The sequence below is a fragment of the Diceros bicornis genome, chromosome 33, assembly GCF_020826845.1.
Source record: "Diceros bicornis minor isolate mBicDic1 chromosome 33, mDicBic1.mat.cur, whole genome shotgun sequence".
Classification (NCBI taxonomy): domain Eukaryota; kingdom Metazoa; phylum Chordata; class Mammalia; order Perissodactyla; family Rhinocerotidae; genus Diceros; species Diceros bicornis.
Genome location: NC_080772.1, coordinates 36,962,947 through 36,986,411, shown reverse-complemented (window position 1 = coordinate 36,986,411; position 23,465 = coordinate 36,962,947). Strand labels below are relative to the sequence as shown.

General features: G+C 34.8%; 1 protein-coding gene across 3 annotated transcripts in view; it reads right to left on the bottom strand.

The window, feature by feature from the left end:
• The window catches only part of CNBD1 (cyclic nucleotide binding domain containing 1), a 310,066-nt gene that overhangs the window by 91,409 nt on the left and 195,192 nt on the right, over nucleotides 1-23,465 (bottom strand). For all 3 annotated transcript variants that reach the window (XM_058528986.1, XM_058528988.1, XM_058528987.1), the window contains exons 6-7: nucleotides 14,018-14,127; nucleotides 12,137-12,287 (exon numbers count right to left, since the gene is read on the bottom strand). In XM_058528986.1, coding sequence (XP_058384969.1) covers nucleotides 12,137-12,287; nucleotides 14,018-14,127 — 261 coding nt within the window. The remainder of the gene's footprint in view (nucleotides 1-12,136; nucleotides 12,288-14,017; nucleotides 14,128-23,465) is intronic.

Below are 23,465 nucleotides of genomic sequence, written 5' to 3'. Positions count from 1 at the left end.
GAAACAATTGGGTGCTCCTGTACCTGAGGTCAGCCCCACCCAGCTGCAATCCTCAGAGAGCTGACAAGAGACCTAATAGGCTAGAGGCTTATAGCAATTGTAAGGCCCTGAGCCTAACAACCTGCCACGCTGGGGGACTACTCACTTAAAAGAAATACTGCAACACAAATGTGGTATTAGAACTTGAAGCCAGCTGTGCTGGGGCTCCCCACACCTGACAAAGAGACTGAAGGGCCCACAACAATTACAAGCAGCTGAGCATTACAACAGCTGGCCAGGATCATAACTCAGCCTCCCTGGGTACCTACAGGGAGAGCAAAGAGGCCACAACAGAAGGACACACGTAGCCCACATAAGGGTCAACCCTGGAACATTGAGAACTGAGGGAAGCACACTGGAAGCCTCCTAAGCCATCACTTACATAAGGTCACCTATCCAAGAACAGGAGATGTAGCTGACCTACCTAATATGTAGACACAAGCACAGGGAAAGAGGCAAAACGAGGAGGCAAAAGAATACAATCCAAGTAAGGGAACAGGACAAAACCCCAGAAGAGGAACTAAGTGAAACAGAAATGAGCAACCTACCCGACAGAGAGTTCAAACTAAGAGTGTTAAGGATGCTCACTGATCTGGGGAGAAGAATAGATGAACTCAGTGAGAATGTCAACAAAGAAATGGAAGATATAAAAAAGAACCAATCAGAAATGAAGAATACAATACTGGAAATAAAAAACTCATTAGAGGGACTCAAAAGCAGAGTAGAGGATACAGAAGAACGGATCTGTGAGCTGGATGAAAGACTAGAAGAAATTACCCAAGGTGAACAGGTAAAAGAGAAAAGAATTAAAAAGAGTGAGGGCAGTCTAAGGGACCTCTGGGACAACATCAAGCACACTAACATCCGTGTTATAGGTGTCCCGGAAGGAGAAGAGCGAGACAAGGGGGCAGAGAATCCATTTCAAGAAATAATAGATGAAAACTTCCCTAACCTAAGGAAGGAAACAGACATCCAGGTACAGGAAGCACAGAGAGCCCCAAACAAGATAAACCCAAAGAGGCCCACACCAAGACACATCATAATCAAAATGTCCAGAATTAAAGATGAAGAGAGAATCCTAAAAGCCGCAAGAGAATGTCAAGTTACATACAAAGGAAACCCCATAAGGCTATCAGCTGACTTCTCAGCAGAAACCTTACAGACTAGAAGAGAATGGCTGATATATTTAAAGTGCTAAAAGGAAAAAACTTACAGCCAAGAATACTCTACCCAGCAAGGTTATCATTCAAAATGGAAGGAGAGATCAAAATTTTCCCAGATAAGCAAAAATTAAAGGAGTTTGTCACCAAGAAACCAGTGCTACAAGACATGTTAAAGGGACTGATTTAAGGGGAAAAGAGAAGACCACAAATAGGAAAAATTATCTATTTCCATGATTAGAACGTAATGGATACAAATACACAAAAAAGAGGTTAGATATGATATCAAAAACATAAAAGGAGGGAGGAGGGGAGTTAAGAGTACAGCTTTCAGACAGAGGTCAAACTAAAGTGACCATCAATTCTGTATAGAAGAAGAAAGGAACAGAGAAGGACTACTAAAACACTGAGGGAAAAAAAAAAGAAAGTTAAAAAATGGCAGTAAGTACATACTTATCAGTAGCTACTTTAAACATCAATGGACTAAATGCTCCAATTAAAAGGCATAGGGTGGCTGACTGGATAAAAAAACAAGACCCATATATATGCTGCATACAAGAGACACACTTCAGACCTAAAGACACTCACAAACTGAAAGTGAAGGGATGGAAAAAGATACTCCACGCAAATGGCAATGAAAAGAAAGCTGGGGTAGCAGTACTCATATTAGACAAAATAGACTTTAAAACAAAAACTGTAAAAAGAGACAAAGAAGGGCATTACATAATGATCAAGGGAACAATCCAACAAGAGGATATAACACTTGTAAATATCTACGCACCCAATGTAGGTGCACCTAAATATATAAAGCAATTATTAACAGACATAAAAACAGAAATAGACAGTAACACAATAATAGTAGGGGACTTTAACACTCCACTTACACCAAAGGATAGATCATCCAAACAGAAGATCAATAAAGAAACATTGGCCTTAAACGACACACTAGAACAGATGGGCCTAGTAGATATATACAGAGCATTCCATCCAAAAACCGAAGAATACACGTTCTTTTCAAATGCACATGGAACATTCTCCAGGATTGTTCACATATTAAGCCACAAAACAAGTCTCCATAAATTTAAGAAGATTGAAATAATACCAAGCATCTTTTCTGACCACAACAGTATGAAACTAGAAATCAACTATAGGAAGAAAATCAGAAAAGCCACAAATATGTGGAGATTAAACAAAATGCTACTGAACAATGACTGGGTTAACAAAGAAATCAAAGAAGAAATAAAAAAATACCTGGAGACAAATGAAAATGAAAATACGACATGCCAGAATTTATGGGATACAGCAAAAGCGGTTCCAAGAGGGAAGTTTATAGCGATACAGGCCTATCTCAACAAACAGGAAAAATCTCAAATAAACAATCTAACAATGCACCTAAAGGAACTGGAAAAAGAAGAACAAACCAAGCCCAAAATCAGTAGAAGAAGGGAAATAATAAAAATCAAAGCAGAAATAAATGAAATAGAGACCAAAACAAAAAAATAGAAAAAGTTAATGAAACCAAGAGCTGGTTCTTTGAAAAGATCAACAAAATTGACAAATCTTTAGCTAGACTCACCAAGAAAAAAAGAGAGAAGGCACAAATAAGTAAAATCAGAAATGAAAGAGGAAAGGTTACAACAGACACCTCGGAAATACAAAAAATTATAAGAGAATACTATGAAAAGCTATATACCAACCAATTCGACAATCTGGAAGAAATGGATAAATTCTTAGAATCATACAACCTTCCAAAACTGGATCAAGAAAAAGTAGAGAATTTGAATAGACCAATCACCAGTAAGGAGATTGAAACAGTAATCACAAACCTCCCCAAAAATAAAAGTCCAGGACCAGACAGCTTCCCTGGGGAATTCTACCAAACATTCAAAGAAGACTTAATACTTATCCTTCTCAAACTCTTCCAAAAAATTGAGGAGGGGGGGAGGCTCCCTAACTCATTCTACGAAGCTGACATTACCCTGATACCAAAACCAGACAAGGACAACAAAAAAAAAGAAAATTACAGGCCAATATCACTGATGAACATCGATGCAAAAATCCTCAACAAAATACTAGCAAATCGCATACAACAATATGTTAAAAAGATTATACACCATGAGCAAGTGGGATTTATTCCAGGGATGCAGGGATGGTTTAACATTCTCAAATCAATCAACGTAATACACCACATTAATAAAATGAAGAATAAAAATCACATGATCATCTCAATAGATACAGAGAAAGTATTTGACAAGATACAGCATCCATTTATGATAAAAACTCTGAATAAAATGGGGATAGAAGGAAAGTATCTCAAAATAATAAAGACCATATATGAGAAACCCCCAGCTAATATCATCCTCAATGGTGAAAAACTGATAGTCATCCCTCTAAGAACAGGAACCAGACAAGGATGCCCACTGTCACCACTCCTATTTAACATAGTACTGGAAGTCCTAGCCAGAGCAATCAGGCAAGAGAAAGAAATAAAAGGGATCCAAATTGGAAAGGAAGAAGTGAAACCGTCACTATTTGCAGATGACATGATTTTATATATAGAAAACCCTAAAGAATCCACCAGAAAACTTTTAGAAGTAATAAACAAATATGGTAAAGTTGCAGGATACAAAATCAACATATAAAAATCAGTTGCATATCTATACACTAACAACGAAGTAGCAGAAAGAGAAATTAAGAATACCATCCCATTTACAATTGCAACAAAAAGAATAAAATACCTAGGAATAAACTTAACCAAAGAGGTGAAAGATCTGTACACCGAAAACTATAAAACATTTCTGAAAGAAATTAAAGAAGACACAAAGAAATGGAAAGATATTCCGTGCTCTTGGATTGGAAGAATTAACATAGTTAAGATGTCCATACTTCCTAAAGCCATCTATAGATTCAATGCAATCCCTATCAAAGTTCCAACAACATTTTTCACAGAAATAGAACAAAGAATCCTAAAATTTATATGGAACAACAAAAGACCCCAAATAGCTAAAGGAATCCTGAGAAGAAAGAACAAAGCTGGAGGTATCACAATCCCTGATTTCAAAATATACTACAAGCTATAGTAACCAAAACAGCATGGTACTGGCACAAAAACAGACACACAGATCAATGGAATAGAATCAAAAGCCCAGAAATAAACCCACACATCTATGGACAGCTAATCTTTGACAAAGGAGCCAAGAACATACAATGGGGAAAAGAAAGTCTCTTCAACAAATGGTGTTGGGAAAACTGGATAGCCACATGCAAAAAAATGAAAGTAGACCCTTACCTTACACCATACACAAAAATTAACTCCAAATGGATTAAAGACTTGAATGTAAGACCTGAAACTGTGAAACTTCTAGAAGAAAACATAGGCAGTACGCTCTTCCACATCGGTCTTAGCAACATCTTTTCAAACACCACGTCTGACAGGGCAAGAGAAACAATAGAAAAAATAAACAAATGGGACTACATCAAACTAAAAAGCTTCTGCACAGCAAAGGAAACCATCAACAAAACGAAAAGACAACCTAAATATTGGGAGAAGATATTTGCAAACCATACTTCTGATAAGGGCTTAATCTCCAAAATATATAAAGAACTCATGCATCTCAACAACAAAAAAACTACCAACCCAATTAAAAAATGGGCAAAAGACCTGAACAGAGATTTCTCCAAAGAAGATATACAGATGGCCAACAGACACATTAAAAGATGTTCAAAATCACTAACTATCAGGGAAATGCAAGTCAAAACTACAATAAGATATCACCTCATGCTCATCAGAATGCCTATAATTAACAAGACAGGAAACAACATGTGGTGGAGAGGATGTGGAGAGAAGGAAACTCTCATACACTGCTGGTGGGAGTGCAAACTGGTGCAGCCACTATGGAAAACAGTATGGAGATTCCTCAAAAAATCAAGGATAGAACTACCATATGATCCAGCTATTCCACTGTTGGGTATTTATCCAAAGAACTTGAAAACACCAATTTGCAAAGGTACATGCACCCCTGTGTTCATTGCAGCATTATTCACAATAGCCAAGACGTGGAAGCAACCTAAGTGCCCATCAAGGGACGAATGGATAAAGAAGATGTGGTATATATTGTGGGAGATCAAAATTTGGCCACCCTGAAATATATCTCTTTACCTTGATTGTTTTCTCTGAAGGATATTTGACCTCCCCCACTAACTGCCTAAAGAATTTGACATGGTGGCTCCTTCCTGGAACAGATCTTCCATCTGATGGCTGTAATATAATGTAAAATAGATGTTACAATAGGAAAGGCACCAACAAGCTCATCTTATCAGAAATTCTGTCTCTCTGGCCACATTCTCTGGATGGCCCTGCGAGGAGTTGCCAGACAAACATTTACATTTATAAGGGAAATCTCCATTTGTAAAGGTATCTCCCTCTCTGTTTGGAGAAGAGAGAGGGATGAGCTCATTTCTAGTGACTTATCAATGTGGAAGGTGATGACTTAAATCTGCATAATAACCTTACTCTTGTTTACTGTGCTTTAGTGGTAATCTCCTGTAACTGACCCCCCCCCCAACATCCTCCTTTGTCATTAGCTGAACATGGTATTTAAGACGAGAATTTCTGCTATTGTGTTGAGAAACGCAGTGTCCCTGCTTTCTCCCATGTATACATGTTATTAAACTTGGTATTATTTTCTCCTGCTAACCTGTCTTGTTGATTATTTGGCCAGCCAGAAGAACCTTAAGGGAAAGGGCAGAGGGAGATTAGCCCTCTTCCCCCGACAATATACACAATGGAATACTACTCAGCCATAAGAAACGATGAAATCCAGCCATTTGTGACAACATGGATGGACATTGAGGGTATTATGCAAAGTGAAATAAGTCAGAAGGAGAAGGTCAAATACTGTATGATTTCCTTCATTAAGTAGTAGATAGTAACAACAATAAACAAACACATAGGGACAGAGATTGGATTGGTGGTTACCAGAGAGGAAGGGGGGAGGGAGGAGCGTGAAAGGGATAATTCAGTACATGTGTGTGGTGATGGGTTGTAATTAGTATTTTGGTGGTGAACATGATGTAATCTATGCAGAAATAGAAGTACAATGATGTACACCTGAAATTTTTACAATATTATAAACCAATGTTACTGCAATAAACAAAAAGTTAAAAAAAAAATCTATCCTTTTAAAGGTACTTAAAAAAATAAAAACAAAACAAAAATAAATAAATAAATAAATAGACGAGGAGAACTAGAAATCTCCAAAGTCCCTCAACCACATTGAGGGTATAAAATCACTGTGAATGGAGGTTGTTAGAGAATTGAGAAGACAATTTCTCTGAAAAATTCTGTTCTAAGCCTCACCATCCCATTCCGAAAGGGGCTGTGATAAGAAATATCTCTGCATCATCCAATTAAAAGTGAGAACCTTCCACAGGACCACCTGGAAAGCTTGAAATGCATTTCCAGATTTCAAAAGCCACACTACGCTACGGTCTGACCACCCCTTGAGAACTCTAAAGGTAAGAGACAGGCTAGCTGACTGATAGACAAGCTATGTCAGTGGCTGCTTTGGAACTTACCCACCATCTCAAAGTTTGCCAGGGTGAAGAACGTGAGTGTTTTCCTACGCAGACTTTCCTGGAAGACCAAATGTAAACTCCTGCGCAAAAGACAGCCAGAATGGAGTCCTAACTGGGTTGCATTGGGGATGAGGGAGGTGACAGTGAAGTGGCCTCAACAGAGGAAACCTGAAATTATCCCTGGATTCCTAGGAAGGAAATGTGTTAGTCCTATTAAGGAATTACAAGAGAAAGATCCCTTTCCAACATTAAGGAATTTCTAAAAACCCTTGAAGGTACTCACTAGGAGGTGGTTAGCTTGAAACCATTGTCAAGCACAGAGAGTGAGAAGCCAATTTACAACAGTAGTGATCGATTAAGAACATTTTCACTCCCCTTATCACTTCTTTGCCGTCTTCTTCTCCCCAGTCCCTAAATCGGCCCTAGGGCAGAGAGAGCAGAAACCACAGGAGGAGAGCTGGGGATGGGTGGGGTGTGGAAGCAAAGATACCTAGCGTGCCTCCAATGGTGTGGGAGCAGAACTCTATGGTGGCCTCCGTGATCACGGTGTGATTTCCATGACTATTTGTATTGCACAGCAGAGTCTTGCAGATGTAATTAAGGTTACTAATCGTTGACCTTAAAATATGGAGATTATCATGGCGGGCCTAGCCCAATCAGATGAGCCCTTTAAAAGCAGAGAGTTTTCTTCAGCTGGTAACGAAGAGGCAGTCTGGGAGATTCGAAGTGTGAGAGAGATTCCGTGGAAGGGAGTTCTTCATTGCTGAGCTGGAGAGGGCCATGTGGATGGGGCAGCCTTTAGTGGCCAACACTGACTCCCAGCTGACAACCAGCAAGGAAACAGGCATATTAGCTCTACAGTGAAAGGAACTGAATTCTGCCAAACCGAATGAGCTTGGAAGTAGAGTCTTCTCCAGAGCCTCCAGAATGGAGCCCCATACGATTGACACTGATTTCAGTCTTGTGAGACTTGAGAACAGAACCCAAGCGAACCTGCCCAGAGATCTAACTACAAAACTGAGATAATACATGAGTCTTGCTTAAGCTGCTAAATTTATGGGAATTTGTAATGTAGCAACACAAAACTAATACAAGCATGTAGCAAGCCCATCAACCTTAAATCAAGTTTGGATACATGCTTCTCATAGGCTAGATGTATTAATATCTCAATTTGCCAACTAAAAATGCCTTATAGGGTATTTTATGACTTAACAGTGATCATAACATCATTAGACTGAGTTTCCAAAGGGCAGGGGAAGAACGTCTCTCACTGAAAAAATATCAAAGAAAGTGGGAGACATAAAATTGCTTTGTGAATGCTTCCTGTAAGTTGAACTTGTTAACAAACCAGTTATTTATCGTGTATTCAGTATTTTTTTGTGATTATATTTTAATAGAGGCATCCACAAACCCAGACTAATATTAGTTTTAAAATTTTTCTGCCATAGGAATGAAAAATTATCATATTTAAGCTTTTTAAACTAAATATGTCAAAATTGTGTGAGATAATTTTTACCAATAGCAAATAATCCTACTCACAAGTAGACCTTATTGTTGAGGATCATGGCATGGTAATGCAAATATAGAACCTTCGAATCACTGAATACGTGATTTATCAAGAATTACATCTATTAGTAGAACAACACGTGGTTCCATGTGCAGTAGAAGGTAGGGCATCAGTAAATCTGAAATCAGGAACATGGTATTTGACATCTCACTGCTGCTTTTCCTATAATGGGCTAAAATCAACTCTGCCATCCAAAAAAATCTGTAAATTGAAATGGTTTAGTATTTTTGTTTATGAAACAACTTACTGAAAAACCAAACTCAAACAAAAACATTGATTTCTTTTTACAAAGCAAAACAAACAAAAACTTCACAAAATTTATAGGTGGCTAAATATATATAATCAAACTATAATACCAAGGTCAACATTATTTTCTGATTAATGTTATTGTTTCTTCTTTTATATATGTATGTGATATTTCATAAGATAAACTTAATTTCCCGAAGTAAGAACTACTTTTAAATGTCTGCAAGATGTTCAAAATATTTGGCTGGTTTTCTAATTAATGAAACTATTCTTCAATATATTTATAAAATACCTGATGGAATAAAATAATATACTGAGAATCAGTTATATGAAATATAATTTTTCACTCAAAACTTTGTCCAAGATAAAACAAAAATTTTACTCAAATTAATTAGCATTTTTTTCTTTTAACGTTGTTAATAATGAGTAAAAAAAAGAATCACAAGAGAAAAAATACTTTTAAGTGTCATACCTTATTTTTAACTTGGAAATGTATTTTTACATCAAAGTTTTATCATAAAGCAAAAACAAAAAACAAAAAGGGAAAGGGAAGCATGTTTACTGTGGCAAATTGTTCCAGAGGTTAAGCTTTTCTGATTAACATCGTTACCAAGGAGACACCTGGTTATAACTCGCTTCAGCACGGAAGAGAAATACTGATGTGTTGGGAAGTAGATCTTTTCGATAAGAATATATTCACTGCTTCTGCAATGTCTAACAGACCTATCTATAGTAAAAATCTGGTTTCCTAGGTTTTTGATTAAGAGAGTCATTATCAGAGATTAAAGTCTTTGGACATTCTTCTTGTTTAAAAACAAAAAAAACTTCCAGGTAGTTTGTACCAATGTCACCTTGGAATCGGAATTCTCCTTTTGGGAAAGACAATTTAAAAATGACAGTTTAAATCCATAGCTATCCCTTATTTTTTCAATCATGCATGGTTGAATGAGATATAATTAATAACAATGATAATTCACTTTTTTATATGAAAAGCAATTTTTTCTCATTACAAAAGTAGTACACTTGTTTTAATGGTAGGATGAGAATTTCAGATATCAGTAAAATTAAAATAATTGGTATGCATAATTTTAATCTAAATGACTTGAGGTATAAGTTCTGCATCTGGACAAAAATACATTGCCTCCATAAAAAGAATAATCAGATAAACCATATTTCCAGTGGCATTATACGAAAAAAGTATATTCATATTTGCTTAAACTTAATAGTAACTGTTCTCATTCTTATTTAACTGCTCAACGTATCTGAGAAGCATGCACTTAGATTACAAAACCAGTTATTTCCTATCTGCCCAAAGTTAATAAATTAAATGAACAAAGAAATAGCTTTCAAAGTCCTTTTAAATATTGGAAAACTAATTACTGCACGTCTTCCTCTATGATTGTATATAGATAGTTGTATATATGATTCTCCAGATAAAGTATTTAACATTTATGTAGTTTTTTATGCTTTTTGGATTCTGTTCCAGCTACCTCCAGATATAGGCACAGTGAGTGCATTGCTTCCTCAGGTATTTACTAAATGTTGTTGATGAACTGGATCATTTAAGTGACATTGGCTCCTTAACATGATTTATACAGGAGCAAAGAGAGAGTATGATCTGACTACCTGAGAAAAGATATGAACTTTAATTTAGTTTTCCAGTAATATATTTCACAATTCTAAAAAATATTTCTATATTTAACAATCTTTAATAGATTAGAGAGTATAGGCAACAAAATCAACATATGACTAAGGATTCTGTCGAAACACATTGGTTTTATTTATTTTTTGATGGTCCACTTCAAATATAAATGATTATTTCTAACACCAATATAATATAACAGCTAGTGACAACAATATTATTTTGACAGAAAGATGATATATCATGGGTTTTGCTCATGTTCATTATTCTACTTTAATATTTTCATTTGTCTTCAGCTTGATATTTTTCAAGGATCATTTTATTTTCTCTATGGTCCTGCCCTATGCTAGTTTACAGAGATGGATCTATATATCAGATGATAAAAGGAGTGGAAAAGATGGAAACAGAATGAAGTAATATGAAAGAACAAAATTAAAGATCATCATTATTCGTGTGTGAAGATGATCCTTTCAGAAAATTAACCATTAAACTTTTCATTAAGATTATTTAGCCTTTAAAACATATTTTTTTACTTTTTTGGAATAAAATATAAAATAATTAGAAGGCAGAAATAAAGAGACTCTGAAATTAAATCCAATATTTTATTTCCTTATAAGTTGTGGCAAAACAAGCAAAATACAGTCCTCAAGAACATTTTTATTCAGGGAATGTTTAACTACTTAGGCTTTAAAACATCAGTTCCAAATAAACAAAATATAGAATGAAATTTAGAATATGAACAGCACACAGAAAAATACAACTAAAGCTTATACTACACCATCTATTTGAATTTCAGGTTGCCAGACGGCAAAGAACATTCTCACACATGCTTGAAAGTAGCACTTGCACGTGTGAAATGCTGATTTACCTAAAAGACTCCACCAGTTAACACAATTAACGCAAGTAAAGAAAAACCTAGCCTTTATCAAGTGAGAATACTGTAACTTTAATTGGTGGTTAGCAATTATTTTTAATTGATATTTGCCTTGATGGTGGTTTGTATTCGAATATCACAGAAGGAAAGAAAATTAATCAATGTCATTTCAACTTTATACCTTTTAAAAATGGACACATGATTTTGAAGTTAAGCAGAATCAGAGGTAAGCAGGTAGAGGGTACATATTCTCTAAGAGACATAAAAAAATACTTGAAATTCAGGGTAAGGGGTTCAGTCAAATCACACATGGATAACCAAGAAAATCTTTATAATTTAAAGCCAATTCCTCACCCATGTTAATTTCTATGAGTTTCTCACCTTCTATCCTTTATCCAATGTCTAATGTTTTCAGTTTTATTGTACATAAAACTATACTTTTATTTAATATCCTATTATGTTATGACTTATTAACCCATATTCTTTTACCCTTCATACTCAATCACATATCCTATTTGAGTATTTATAATATTTGGAGGGCAAAACACAGGTGGTTGCATGATTATCCTTTTAATATTCCTAGGGCTCTAAAGTTTCAGATAAAATCTTAAATACAGCAAGCCATAGATCTTCATACACACTTGATCTAGACTGTACCTTGGAGGATAGCACACACTTGACCTGAACCAGAAACACAGAAGCAATAATTTTAGAGAAGAAAAAACAAAAGATATTTCAGAAAAGGAGAGAGTGCTGCTTTTAATAGTAACTTGGGAATTAGCAGAGAGATTCTCGTAATTTCGAATCAAAGTCTTTTGAAATATTGCTAATATATTCCAAAAGTAGCACAACTAAATCAGACAGACTATGAAGTTATAAAGCAGGCTATATTTGAATATCTTGTCTCTATAAATAACATATGTACCCTACACTTATTTGAATGTCCCAATTTGTCTGTGAAATATGTCCATCCTTGTCAAAAATTCATCAAATAAAATGGTATAACAGTTAAAAAACATTTATGAATTTACCAAATAGGTCCTTATCTTCAATGATCGCCAGCTCAACCTCTTTTCCGGTAACTACTGTGCATGTGAAAGGGTCTTGAAGAAGAACACTGATCTCACCGAAGGACTCCTCCTCCTTAAGTTGACCCATGTAAACAAGTTTTCTAATTTTTTTCTGTAAGAGATATAGATAACTGAGGTTTAATGAAACCACTTTGCTATAATGATTAAATATTGTTACTATCAGAAACTCACTGTTCATAAATAGTGTTAGTATATGGTATTTAAAATAAATTGTAGTTTCATTCAAATCAGAGAAAACATTTACTTGCACGCATATTTAAATTATATTAGAACAATAGTAAAATGATAGACAACTTCAGCATTTCTAAGGTAATTGAAAGCACTGTCATTTAGTGATCTGCAAATCAAATTTTTTAATCCACCAAGATGTATGGGAAATATTGAACTCATTCCATTTTTCAAGGTCCTAGGTATCATTTTGTAAGTGTAGCTTTGTTTTGTATATTTTGTGAACCACTGTTTGTTACCTCAGCCCCAGTTGCAAGACACACTTGTTGGACTAACAGAAAATAAAGAAAATAAGCAGAGAGTGCTAGGACCAGAAGTGATGGGATTAACAGCATAAGGTGGAATTCTACCCTGACTTTCCTGTTTAAATAAAAAAGAAACATGGAAAATGAGCTTGACTTAGGGAACTAGCAATTCAGGTCCCAATTAGGAACTTTGTGGAAAACGGCCTACAAGATTTTCGGTATGCATGGTTCTGGAGAAAAAGTTGAAACTCTAAATTATCTTTTCAGGGAGAGCTCAACAGTATTGAAACAAAGACGAGCTGGTGAGCAGCAAGATAAAAAACAACAGAGTGTAGCCCGCAGGGTAGGAGCGTGAAGAACTCGGAAGAAGTGGAAGCCTTTACTAAGTATCCTGGGTTCAAAAGCCAATACCTAACTTGAGTATTTGCCACTTATATAAATGGAATATAACTAGTACAGTAGAATTCAAGTAAGTTCATATATTAAACTAAATTCCACTGGAGACTGCCTGACCAACCCAGAAGAACTAGTTCTAACTTTTCTACCACTATGTGTTAATGTTCTGCCTGTTCTAGAACATCATAAAACTGAAATCATACAGAATGCACTCTTTTGGGTCTGACATTTTGGCCAACCTAATGCTTTGAGATTCATCCATATTCTTGTATGTTTCATTAGTTCTTTTTAGTGGGACGCCGTCACAGCATGGCTTGATGAGTGGTATGTAAGTCCACGCCAGGGATCTGAACCCGCAAACCCCAGGCTGCCGAAGAGGAGCATGTGAACTTAACCACTACACTACAGGGCCAGCCCCATTAGTTCTTTTTACTGAGGAGTGGCATTCCTTGTATGAATATAGCATAATGTTTCTATCCATTCAACCATCAATGGACATTTGGATGACTTAGAGTTTTTGGCTTATGAAGATTCATGTAATTCTTTTTGTAAACACATATTTTCATTTCTCTTGAGTAAATATCTATAGTGGAATTTCTGGGTCATTTGTTAAGTGTGTTTTAGCCAATCTGATATGCTTATAATAGTACCTTGTTGTGGTTTAATTTGCATTTCTCTGATGAATAAGGATGCTAAGCATCTTTAACGTGCTTATTGGTCATTCCTAAGTCTTACAACTTAATATATCTTACAATTTATCTTACATTCCTGTATCTTACAACTCAGTAAAGAGAAGAAAAGAAACCCAACAAAAAATAGTCCAAAAAACTGAACAGAAATTTCACAAAAGAAGACAAACAAGTAACAAATGTCCAATAAGCACATGAAAAGATGTTCAATATCTTTTATTCACTGGGGTAGATTAAAGAGAATATGTAAGTTTAAAACTTACCACTTTTTTTGATTGTAGTTTCACAAATCCTATAATACTTCTATAAATGTTACAATATCCAGAATTAATATAAGCCACAAAAGAAATTACATTTCCACTTTCCACTATCACTGAAAATAAAAGAGATAATTCATAATTTCACACATTCTTCTCTATAAGAAATTATTTTATATATTATGACAAAACTTGACATATCTAATTCAATAACTATTGGTAAATTTCTTAATGGATGCCACTTTATAGGTAGTACTTGGCGTATGATAAAAAATTTACATTTGGTATTTATACCTGTAACCTAGTATAGAAGTACACATTGACAAGACTTTGGCAGTAAAGGCAGCTGTATGCTAGTAGACTGTGGTGGAGGAGAGGAAGAGGAGCATGGCGCAAGCCCCAATCTGTAGCATTTACCCATATGCTTGGTGGAAATATTCTTACCATGGTGAATTTCAAACTGCCAATGGTTTAACAACTAGCTCACAAAATCCCTGAATATTGAACATTGGCTGCTCAGAGCCTGCCCCTTGAGCCAGTCCTAGCGCTCTACCAAATATAGGAGTTGTTAAAAGCAAGTGCTCTGAGGCCATACTGGACTGGTTTGAAACTCTACTCTGCTACTTCCCAAGTGATAAATTACGGAACTTCTTTGAGCTTCAGATTTTTCATCCTTAAAATGGGAAAATTAGGCGTCTTTGTTCTATACCCCACATAGGTAATGAAGTGCGTGTAAAGTACTTAGCATGATGCCTGGCACACAGCTTTACACAGTAAATCATGTTGCTAATATCATTATTATTTGCTCAAGTTTGTGAAGCCACCCTTAGGCCAAGATACACTTGAAGGTGAATTGGATAATACTACCAATGTATTAAAAAGCAACTTAAATAAAAACCACCTGATCTATGCGATCAATTGGACATATATAAATTAAAATTACTATTTCAGATTGACTTTCTGCTTTGTTCATTCTGAAAAATATCAATATTTTTTCTGAAAACCCCAAACACAACAGTGATAACATAAACATAAGGCCACATATGTATCTTTCCCATGATTTTATTAAAAAAGTAGACAAAAAATATTTTTAATTATTCAAAAGCATTTATTTCACAGTGTAAAAGAGTATATACCAGCATGAGAAAAATTATTGATGTTATTAAAATAATAAAGAAACTGGAGAATAGCACAGCTCTTTAAAAATTATGGTCAAAAAAAGGACAAGGTAACAATTGGTAAATATAATTTACCATAAGCAAACATTAAATAAACACCAACATAGTACAATGGAAAAATACCTTAAGATAAATCAAGTGGGGGCCGGCCCGGTGGCGTAGTGGTTAAGTTCACATGCTCCGCTTCGGTGGCCTGGGGTTTGTGGGTTTGGATCCCAGTGCTGACCTACACACTGCTCATCAAGCCATGCTGTGGCAGAGTCCCACATATAAAGCAGAGGAAGATGGGCACAGATGTTAGCCCAGGGACAATCTTCCTCCAGCAAAAAGAGGAAGATTGGCAACAGATGTTAGCTCAGGGCCAATCTCCCTCACCAAAAAAAAGAAGATAAATTAAGTGGCCTTTTAATTATTTTGCTGACATTGTTTATGAGAATATGTTATCTCCCTTTCTTCATATGGTATTCGGAGCTCAAATTTCATAATAAAAAAATTAAAAAGTTACTCTACTATGATCAATCATTTATTTTGCTTAAATAAGATTTTATAGTAACACTTTTACTGTCTTGTACTATGTTTTTTATAGCCAAACAATGATATTACAAAGTTATCTTAAGATATCAAAGTACAATATATCTGTAGAACTATGTATAAATTGTATAGAAAAGGGGAAGTTTTCTCATAGATCCTACTCTTAAAAGTGAAAAATATTCTTCTACCAAAGGTTAAATGGTAGTAGAGACTTTTTACTTCTTTTAGTCAATCAGTAGAATATAAAGGAAGGCATATAGCCTCCTGGCAAATATAGATAAGAAAAGGAGGCACTTAAACAGATATTAAAGAGACTCATTATTCCTAACTTTCAGAGCTGCACTACTATAAATCATTGCTTGAAAATTTAAGTTTTATATAGATCATAGAGAAGCATACATAATATCAAAGAGGATGAAGACCACGAGAATTTTTCTTTGTATCGAAGGCAAGGCAACTATGGAAAAGCCAAACCACTGAGCAAAATTCATGAGGCAGCCTCATTCCTCAGAAGGATATTTGCAATCTGAGTAATTGTCTATGGTTTTCATAACAATCATAGCAAATATTTATCTTAATGAAAACAATACAGCAAAACCCCTTTCATCTAGGTAACCAGCCTGAATTTAACGATATTACAAAAAATGTGTATCATCATATTTAAGAGAGAAATTTTAAATATTACTATTTTTTATTAGAAAAAAATTATATCAATCAGCTGTAAAATTCTTAACACCTCTATTCACTGTGTTTCCTAACTTTACTCATTCAGCCTTTGATCCTGCTTCTCATTACAAAGAACTTATGCCAGTGATGTTAAGATAAATATTGTCATCTCCACACTCTCTCCTCTTGGGTTACATAGAAAATGACAAACAGCATAGAAAGATACAAAAGATTATAACACAATTTTAAAGGAAACAATTTAGTTATGGACTATATAGAAGAAATTTTATTCCTTATTATTTAAAGGTCATATTCATTAATGTTCAGGAAATAAAGTTGATTCATACTTAAAAATTAGGTTTTAAAGAGCCCCATCAAAACTCAGACTCATATTCTAAAACCTGAAAGCATTAGACCATTATGAAAAGAACAAACTTGGTTCTATCTTAAAGGTAAATTAGAGCGAGAAGAAAATCAGAAGGATTCTCAGAAACTGAATATCAGACATGGTTCTTTTTCTTTCTATTGTTTATCATATGCCAGGAAATAGTCACAAGTCTAATAAAACTATTTTATTCCAATTTTCAGATCAGTTAGAAGTCATGATAGGAAGAATAATTTCCTGTTGGCTATTAGCATCAGCACGGGGACAGTTAAGGTCTCAGTTTAAATGGAAATTAGTGATTAGAAAGATTGTTAAAGGGCATCTTCTTAATTAAGGTAAACCCCAGTGCATTAGCCTAACAGACCAAGACACAGTCTTGGAGCAGAAGTGCATCTGAGGATCAGTAAGACTGTTGCAATTTCAAGCAGGACAGGTTTTAGCTGAATGGATACTAGTTCTCCTTGTAAAACTAGACTACTTGAAAAAGAAGGATATAAAGGTAGAGTACTAGTTAACACTATATTTGAACTTTATTTTCCATTTAGGGAAATTTTTCTGAGCATATTTTCCTTATGAATATATTTAGTTTGCTTTCATAATGTTGCTAAGAAAGGACTTTGCTTTTATTGAATATTTCTGTAGGGTTCATACTAAAGAAACTTAAGCCAATATTAAAGATTACCTCTTCATTATTAAAAAAAAGTATATTTATTGGCAGATAAATAGCACTTGTGGCTAAATAGAGGCAAACGCTGAATAGAAATACGTGTCAGAAGAATTGATCTTTGATTATCTAATTTCCAATTATACTAAGACTTCCGAATTTATGGCACATTAAAATAGGTCATTATTCTACAATATGAATACTATATGTAAAATATCCTCATGTATAATTATCTGTCACTTTGCATAAGAAATTAAAAAATAAATAGACATTTCTCTAATCTCACAAATTCGCGATATGGAAAAAAGTTATACATAACTCTATTAATTATTGAAGGAGGAAATCCAGAGCAATATGGACAGAAGAAATTTCAGACTTTGAACACGCCTCAGAAGCTATTTCAAGTAAAGAACTTACTAAAATAATCATTTATCGAATTATTTCACAGAAAATAACAGAACATGACTGGTTACTCGTTACAAAATAGGGCAGATGAGGAAGCGCCAGACTTGGTGTTGGATTCTCTTTTCCTCCTCTCTCTTCCCCATTCTCCCCACATTTTCAATTCTTCCTCCCCCTCCTAGTCTCCAAGACAGGACAAATGCGGGGGCTTGGAGCCATTTCACAGTTCAAGGCAGGAGGGGTCATCAAGATTTGATGCCAAGCCTTTAATACTGGGCTCTTTGTCTTTTCTTATTTATCTGTAGTAATTTTTCACAGATTATGTTATTTAATCTTCACCATTACATACCTTGCAAATATTTACTTCTGGTTTCCTAAGAATGATTTAACTTGTTTGTAATTTTACCACATAGTTTTTACCATTTTGTGTGTTGTCAAACATGTTAAAATTCTCTTCATAAATTCAAGATTGAGAAGATTATTACTAATAAAATAATTCTATATTTTATGTCAATAAATTTATAGGATTTTTGCATTTAAATGTTTCCTATGATTTATAATTTGAATAACGTATGAGGTAAGAATTTTTATCTCAAATGGATAAAAGTCCCCCAAAAATTGAAAATTCCATCTTATCCCCACCAATTTGAAATGTCCCTGCTATCATGCATAAATTGATATAAAATCATAAAGGTTTTCTGCAGTTGCTTTATTGTGATCCTGTGCTCTAACACTCTTTTAATTATTTTAACATTAGAATATATTATGATAACCGTGAGATAACTTTTACCACTGAAATTTTGCCAAAATTTTCTTGGAGCATATTGTGTGTTTGCTCATCTAGAGAAAATTGTAATGCTCAATATTTTCTGTTTGTCCCTTCAGATCTACTAATTCTCTCTATGCTGCTGTTTGCCTTGGAATGTCCATGTTCATACACCTCATCAACCAGCCTCCCTCATCCTTTGACTTTCGGTTGAATTTGGCCAATGGGAGACAAAGGAAGAAGATTACAGAAAGGAGAATTTGAGGTGCTTATTCTCCCATCCACCTCCCTGATGCACCACTGTGTACAGATGCTGAACACCTGTGCCAAAGACCCTACCTGTACAGGAAAGAGCTGTAGCTACAAGCGTAGTCAGATGCCCACCATTCCTCCCTCCCCTTCCCCCTTCAGACCTAGACGTGGTAGTGGTTCTCTACTATTGAAAGTCTCTGGTGCCTCACCATCCTCCATTACTTTCCCTTAACCTTACCCTCACCTTGTAAGTGGTCCCTTCCTTAATCTCTGTCCATCACTCCCATTTAATATGCTATCTGTTTACTGCCAGAACCCTGACTGATACATAGAATTTTCTTTTCAAGTCCCATAGAGTATCCTGTCAAGATTTTCCCAGGCATTCTATTCAATTCATATATTTGTTTAGGTGGAATTATATGTTTACAATATTCCAATCTAATTTTAATTTTCCAAGTCTTTTTTATACCACCCCCAAAAGTTATATGTATAGTTTGCCTCATAAAAGGTTTGCACTTTTCTCACTTAGTTCATTTCTGGATATTTAAAATTTTTATGATATCTTAAGTGATGTTTCCCATTGTTTTGCCCAATTAGTTATTATTTCTTATATGATTGTGATTTGTTGATCTAAGAAATGGAAACTGCCTCTTGTTGATGTAATAAAGGAGACAGTTTTGAGGAAAGGACTGACATTTAAACCAAAGTCAATGAGATTCATGGTGCCACAGTCTGAATAAATCAAGCCTAATAATTGCTATATTCAAGATTTTTATTCCACAAGGAAAAGTAGTAGTGAGCATATTTGGGTCAGGTGGCAGATCCACAGAGGACTTCCTTCTGTGCCGGAGGGGTTGATCACCAAAGAAGAATTTAGGGGACATTACCAATGATTGACTAGATGCTAAGCTAACAGAAACATTTAAAAGGAAACATTTCAAATAATATAGCAATTGTATGATTACCATCTGATTCACTGGTATCACCCTCTCTTTTTTCTAGCACCGTGATGAATCTTGATATATACATACACACATATACAAAATGAGAATATCAACAGAAGATAGAAACTATCAAAAAGAACCAAACAGAAATTCTAGAACTGAAGAATAAAATGACTGAATTGAGATAATTGAAGTGAAAAATTCACTAGAGGGAATTAACAGCCTTTGACTAGACAAAAGAAAGAACCAGCAAACTTGAAGACAGGACTTTTGAAATTACTGAAGCACAGGAGCTAAAGAGAAATAATGAAGAAAAATGAAAAGAGACTAAGGGACTTATGAAACACTATCAAATAGAATATCATACACACTATAGGCATCCCAGAAGGAGATGAAAAAGAGAAAGGGGCAGAGGCCCTATCTAAAGACGTAACAGCTAAAACTTCTCAAATTGGAGAAAAATGGACATACAAATGCAAGAAGCTCAATTCATTCCAGCTAGGATAAATCGAAAAAGACCTTTGCAGAGACGCATCATAATGAAACTGTCAAAAGTCACAGACAAAGAGAGAATTTTGAAAACAGCAAGGAAAAGCAACTAGTCACATACAAGGAAGGTCTAGAGATCTGCTGTACAACATTGTGTTCATAATGTTAACAATCCTCTTCTGTACACCTAAAAATTGTTGTGGGGGTCTTGTGTTTTGTGTTTTTTACCACAATAAAAAATAAATAAATTGGTGTTGAGGTTTAATCACAGAGTTACTAGTATTTTTTCTTACTTCTCCATTACAACATGCCCAGAGTAATACACAAACACACACAGTTTCCTATGAATAAAAATTCCTTCAATTGTTTGAGAACTTGTTAATCGATCATTGACCTAAGGGAGATGGCACATAATTTTAACTTTAGACGAAATAATTTTTCTCTGTTGAAAGCCCAGAATTATGCTCACACAAGATGTATTCACAGGGACAACTGAAAACAGTGTCAGAGATATTTTAGTCAAATTTTTAGAAGTGTTGAAAATATGTTATTTTATAAATTTGAAGATGATCTTATTGGCCTTTTAATCTAAAAATGCAACTGTAGAAACAAAAGGAACCAGTTAAATTATTTAATTTAATTAGACGACTAGCATTCACCTCCTTTCATGCACAAAACACTATTAATCATGTTCTTTAAAAGACTGAAATATAGTTAACTTGACAAGGCAAATAATGAAAAGTAAAACAAGTATAAAAGAGTTAAATGTTATCAGGTTCCAAATCAATTTTTTTTTGCTTTTTTTTTTCCCTTTTGGAGTTAAAAGAACATCTACACAGTGACATGCAATGCAAAAAGCAAGCAGTCAATATTTTTTGTTCATATGGTGTGAAATCTGGACTTGATTTTGGAATGTGTTATTAATCTAAGAAGCTTTTAAGCTACAGTACATAAATATTTTTTAAATTTTATTCAGATCATTTTAAAACGGTGCAACTACTCAAAAAAAGAGAAAAAGTATAATTCACTGAAACGACATCAAAATAAATTATGCAGGTTCATACACATAACCTTTATCATCTATTTGAGCATAATACAAACATTTATAAACCACATAAAATTTCTTTTTCATGACTGGTTGATTCAGTCTCTATTTTCAACCTCTATAATTTTCCCTATTTAATTTCTTTCTCACAGAGAAATATTATTTTATAATCAATCATTATTCGTTAATTAAAGTGGAAAAAATTAAATTAAGGCAAAATTATGTTAAGTTTCTATAGCTCAATATATTTATTATTTATCTATTGAGAGAAAGAGCAACTTCCACAGGGAAAATTACAAAAATTCTGAATTACAATATGCTGGTAATAGTTTTGTTATTATATCTTTTTTATCTAGAAGGGCTTTTCCAATGATGTGAAATTATTTTATGCTTGTTCATTTATCATTCCTCATATGGAGCTCATATAGTTTATTTATGAGTATACCCTTCTGAGCTCCACGTATGTGAGGCAAAAATTCTACAAGTATTGTCAGTGGAGAAAAGAATTTCGTTCATTGGCTGTTGGTTTTATTACTACTATAGACAGGACATTTAGAACAATGTGATAAATACCCCAGAGGAATACGAGGTTCATCGCCTTTTATTGGGCACTCGTTTTGTCGTCCACATTGGCCATCTCTACATCCACACCAGGCATTCATTTATTACTGCTGCCTTGTTTCGTTCTCTGCCTGAAACTCCTGAGACTACTCTCTTGAAGGACACTAGTGACGTTCTAAATGTGAAATAAAACGATACTTTTTCAGTCAATATCCTTCATGTACTCTCTGTATTCGGGCCGACTCTTTCCCGACTCCTCTTCTCCCTTAACTTGTATGGCATTGTGTCATACACGTACTGTGGTACACATGCTGGTCTTATTTTTAGGATCTCATAATTTGGTTTACTTTTCTTTTAGTTGTTTAAAAATGCCTTGCTTTTATGTATTTATTTTTTCCTTACCTGTATTCTCTGTACCATAAGCCTTGGTGCTCTCAGAACTCTCATAAGTTTGGATGTTAGTCTTCTGTGTAATGAAGGGTTAGCGGATGACTTTGGAAAGAGCAGGGCTGTGCTAGGGTGTGACTGAAGCCACCTACCATGACTATCCATCTTGCTTGCCCTGAGAGTTGACTAAGCCTCTGCCATCCAACTGGTGCAATAGACATTTCTGGGATTGTGTCAATTTCTAGATGATTGATTTTAGGTTTCCAAATCTCTTATCTCCCTCTGTTTCTCTCTTCCCTCCCTCCTCAGAGAGTATTTCCAGGTATTTAAGTATCATTCTTTTATTGAACACCTCCAGACTCTCAGGGAAAGTATATGAGCATGATTGAATGTGAGGAACCCACTCAAGGCTGGGGAAATGATTAGAAAACAATCTCTGACGTGTACACAGGGCTGGGAACATCTTCTCTTCCTTTTAGCCAGAGTGTAAGCCCTCAAAATATATGGTGCCTCAGGTAGAATATGCAGAAGCATTTTGCCTCAGTAGTGGGAAAAAGTTAGACCTAAGCTAAAGCTGTTCTGATCCTATCCTAGAAAGATTAAAGGAGGATACGAAAATATCAAACTGCTGTCAAGTACTGAACTGTGTCCCTGAACAAGCTCAGGAAAAATTAGAGAAATAAACAAAAAAATCCATCACCCAACAAAGTAACATTTAGAATACCTGGAATCCAATACAAATTTACAAATCATCCAAAGAAACATGAGTATATAACTCATAACGAAGAGAAAAATAAATTAATTGAAAGCAAAACAGAAATGATCCAGATAATAAAATAAGAAGACAATGGCATTAAAGCCCTTATTACATACACATCCCATAAGTTCAAGAAGCAGTGGAAAAAATGAACATTTTAAGTAGAAACATGGACAATATAAAAAAGATCCCAATTGAATCTCTAGAGATGAGAACTAAAATGTCTGATATGAAAAATATAATGGATATGATTTATAGATTAGACACTGCAAACAAAAAAATTAGTGACCTTGAAGACATGACAATAGAAATTATTCAAAATGAAGCACACAGGGAACAAAGAATCAAACACACACACACACACACACACACACAAAGAACAGAGCAATACTGAGATATGGGACAAGTTCAATAGGTCTAATATACA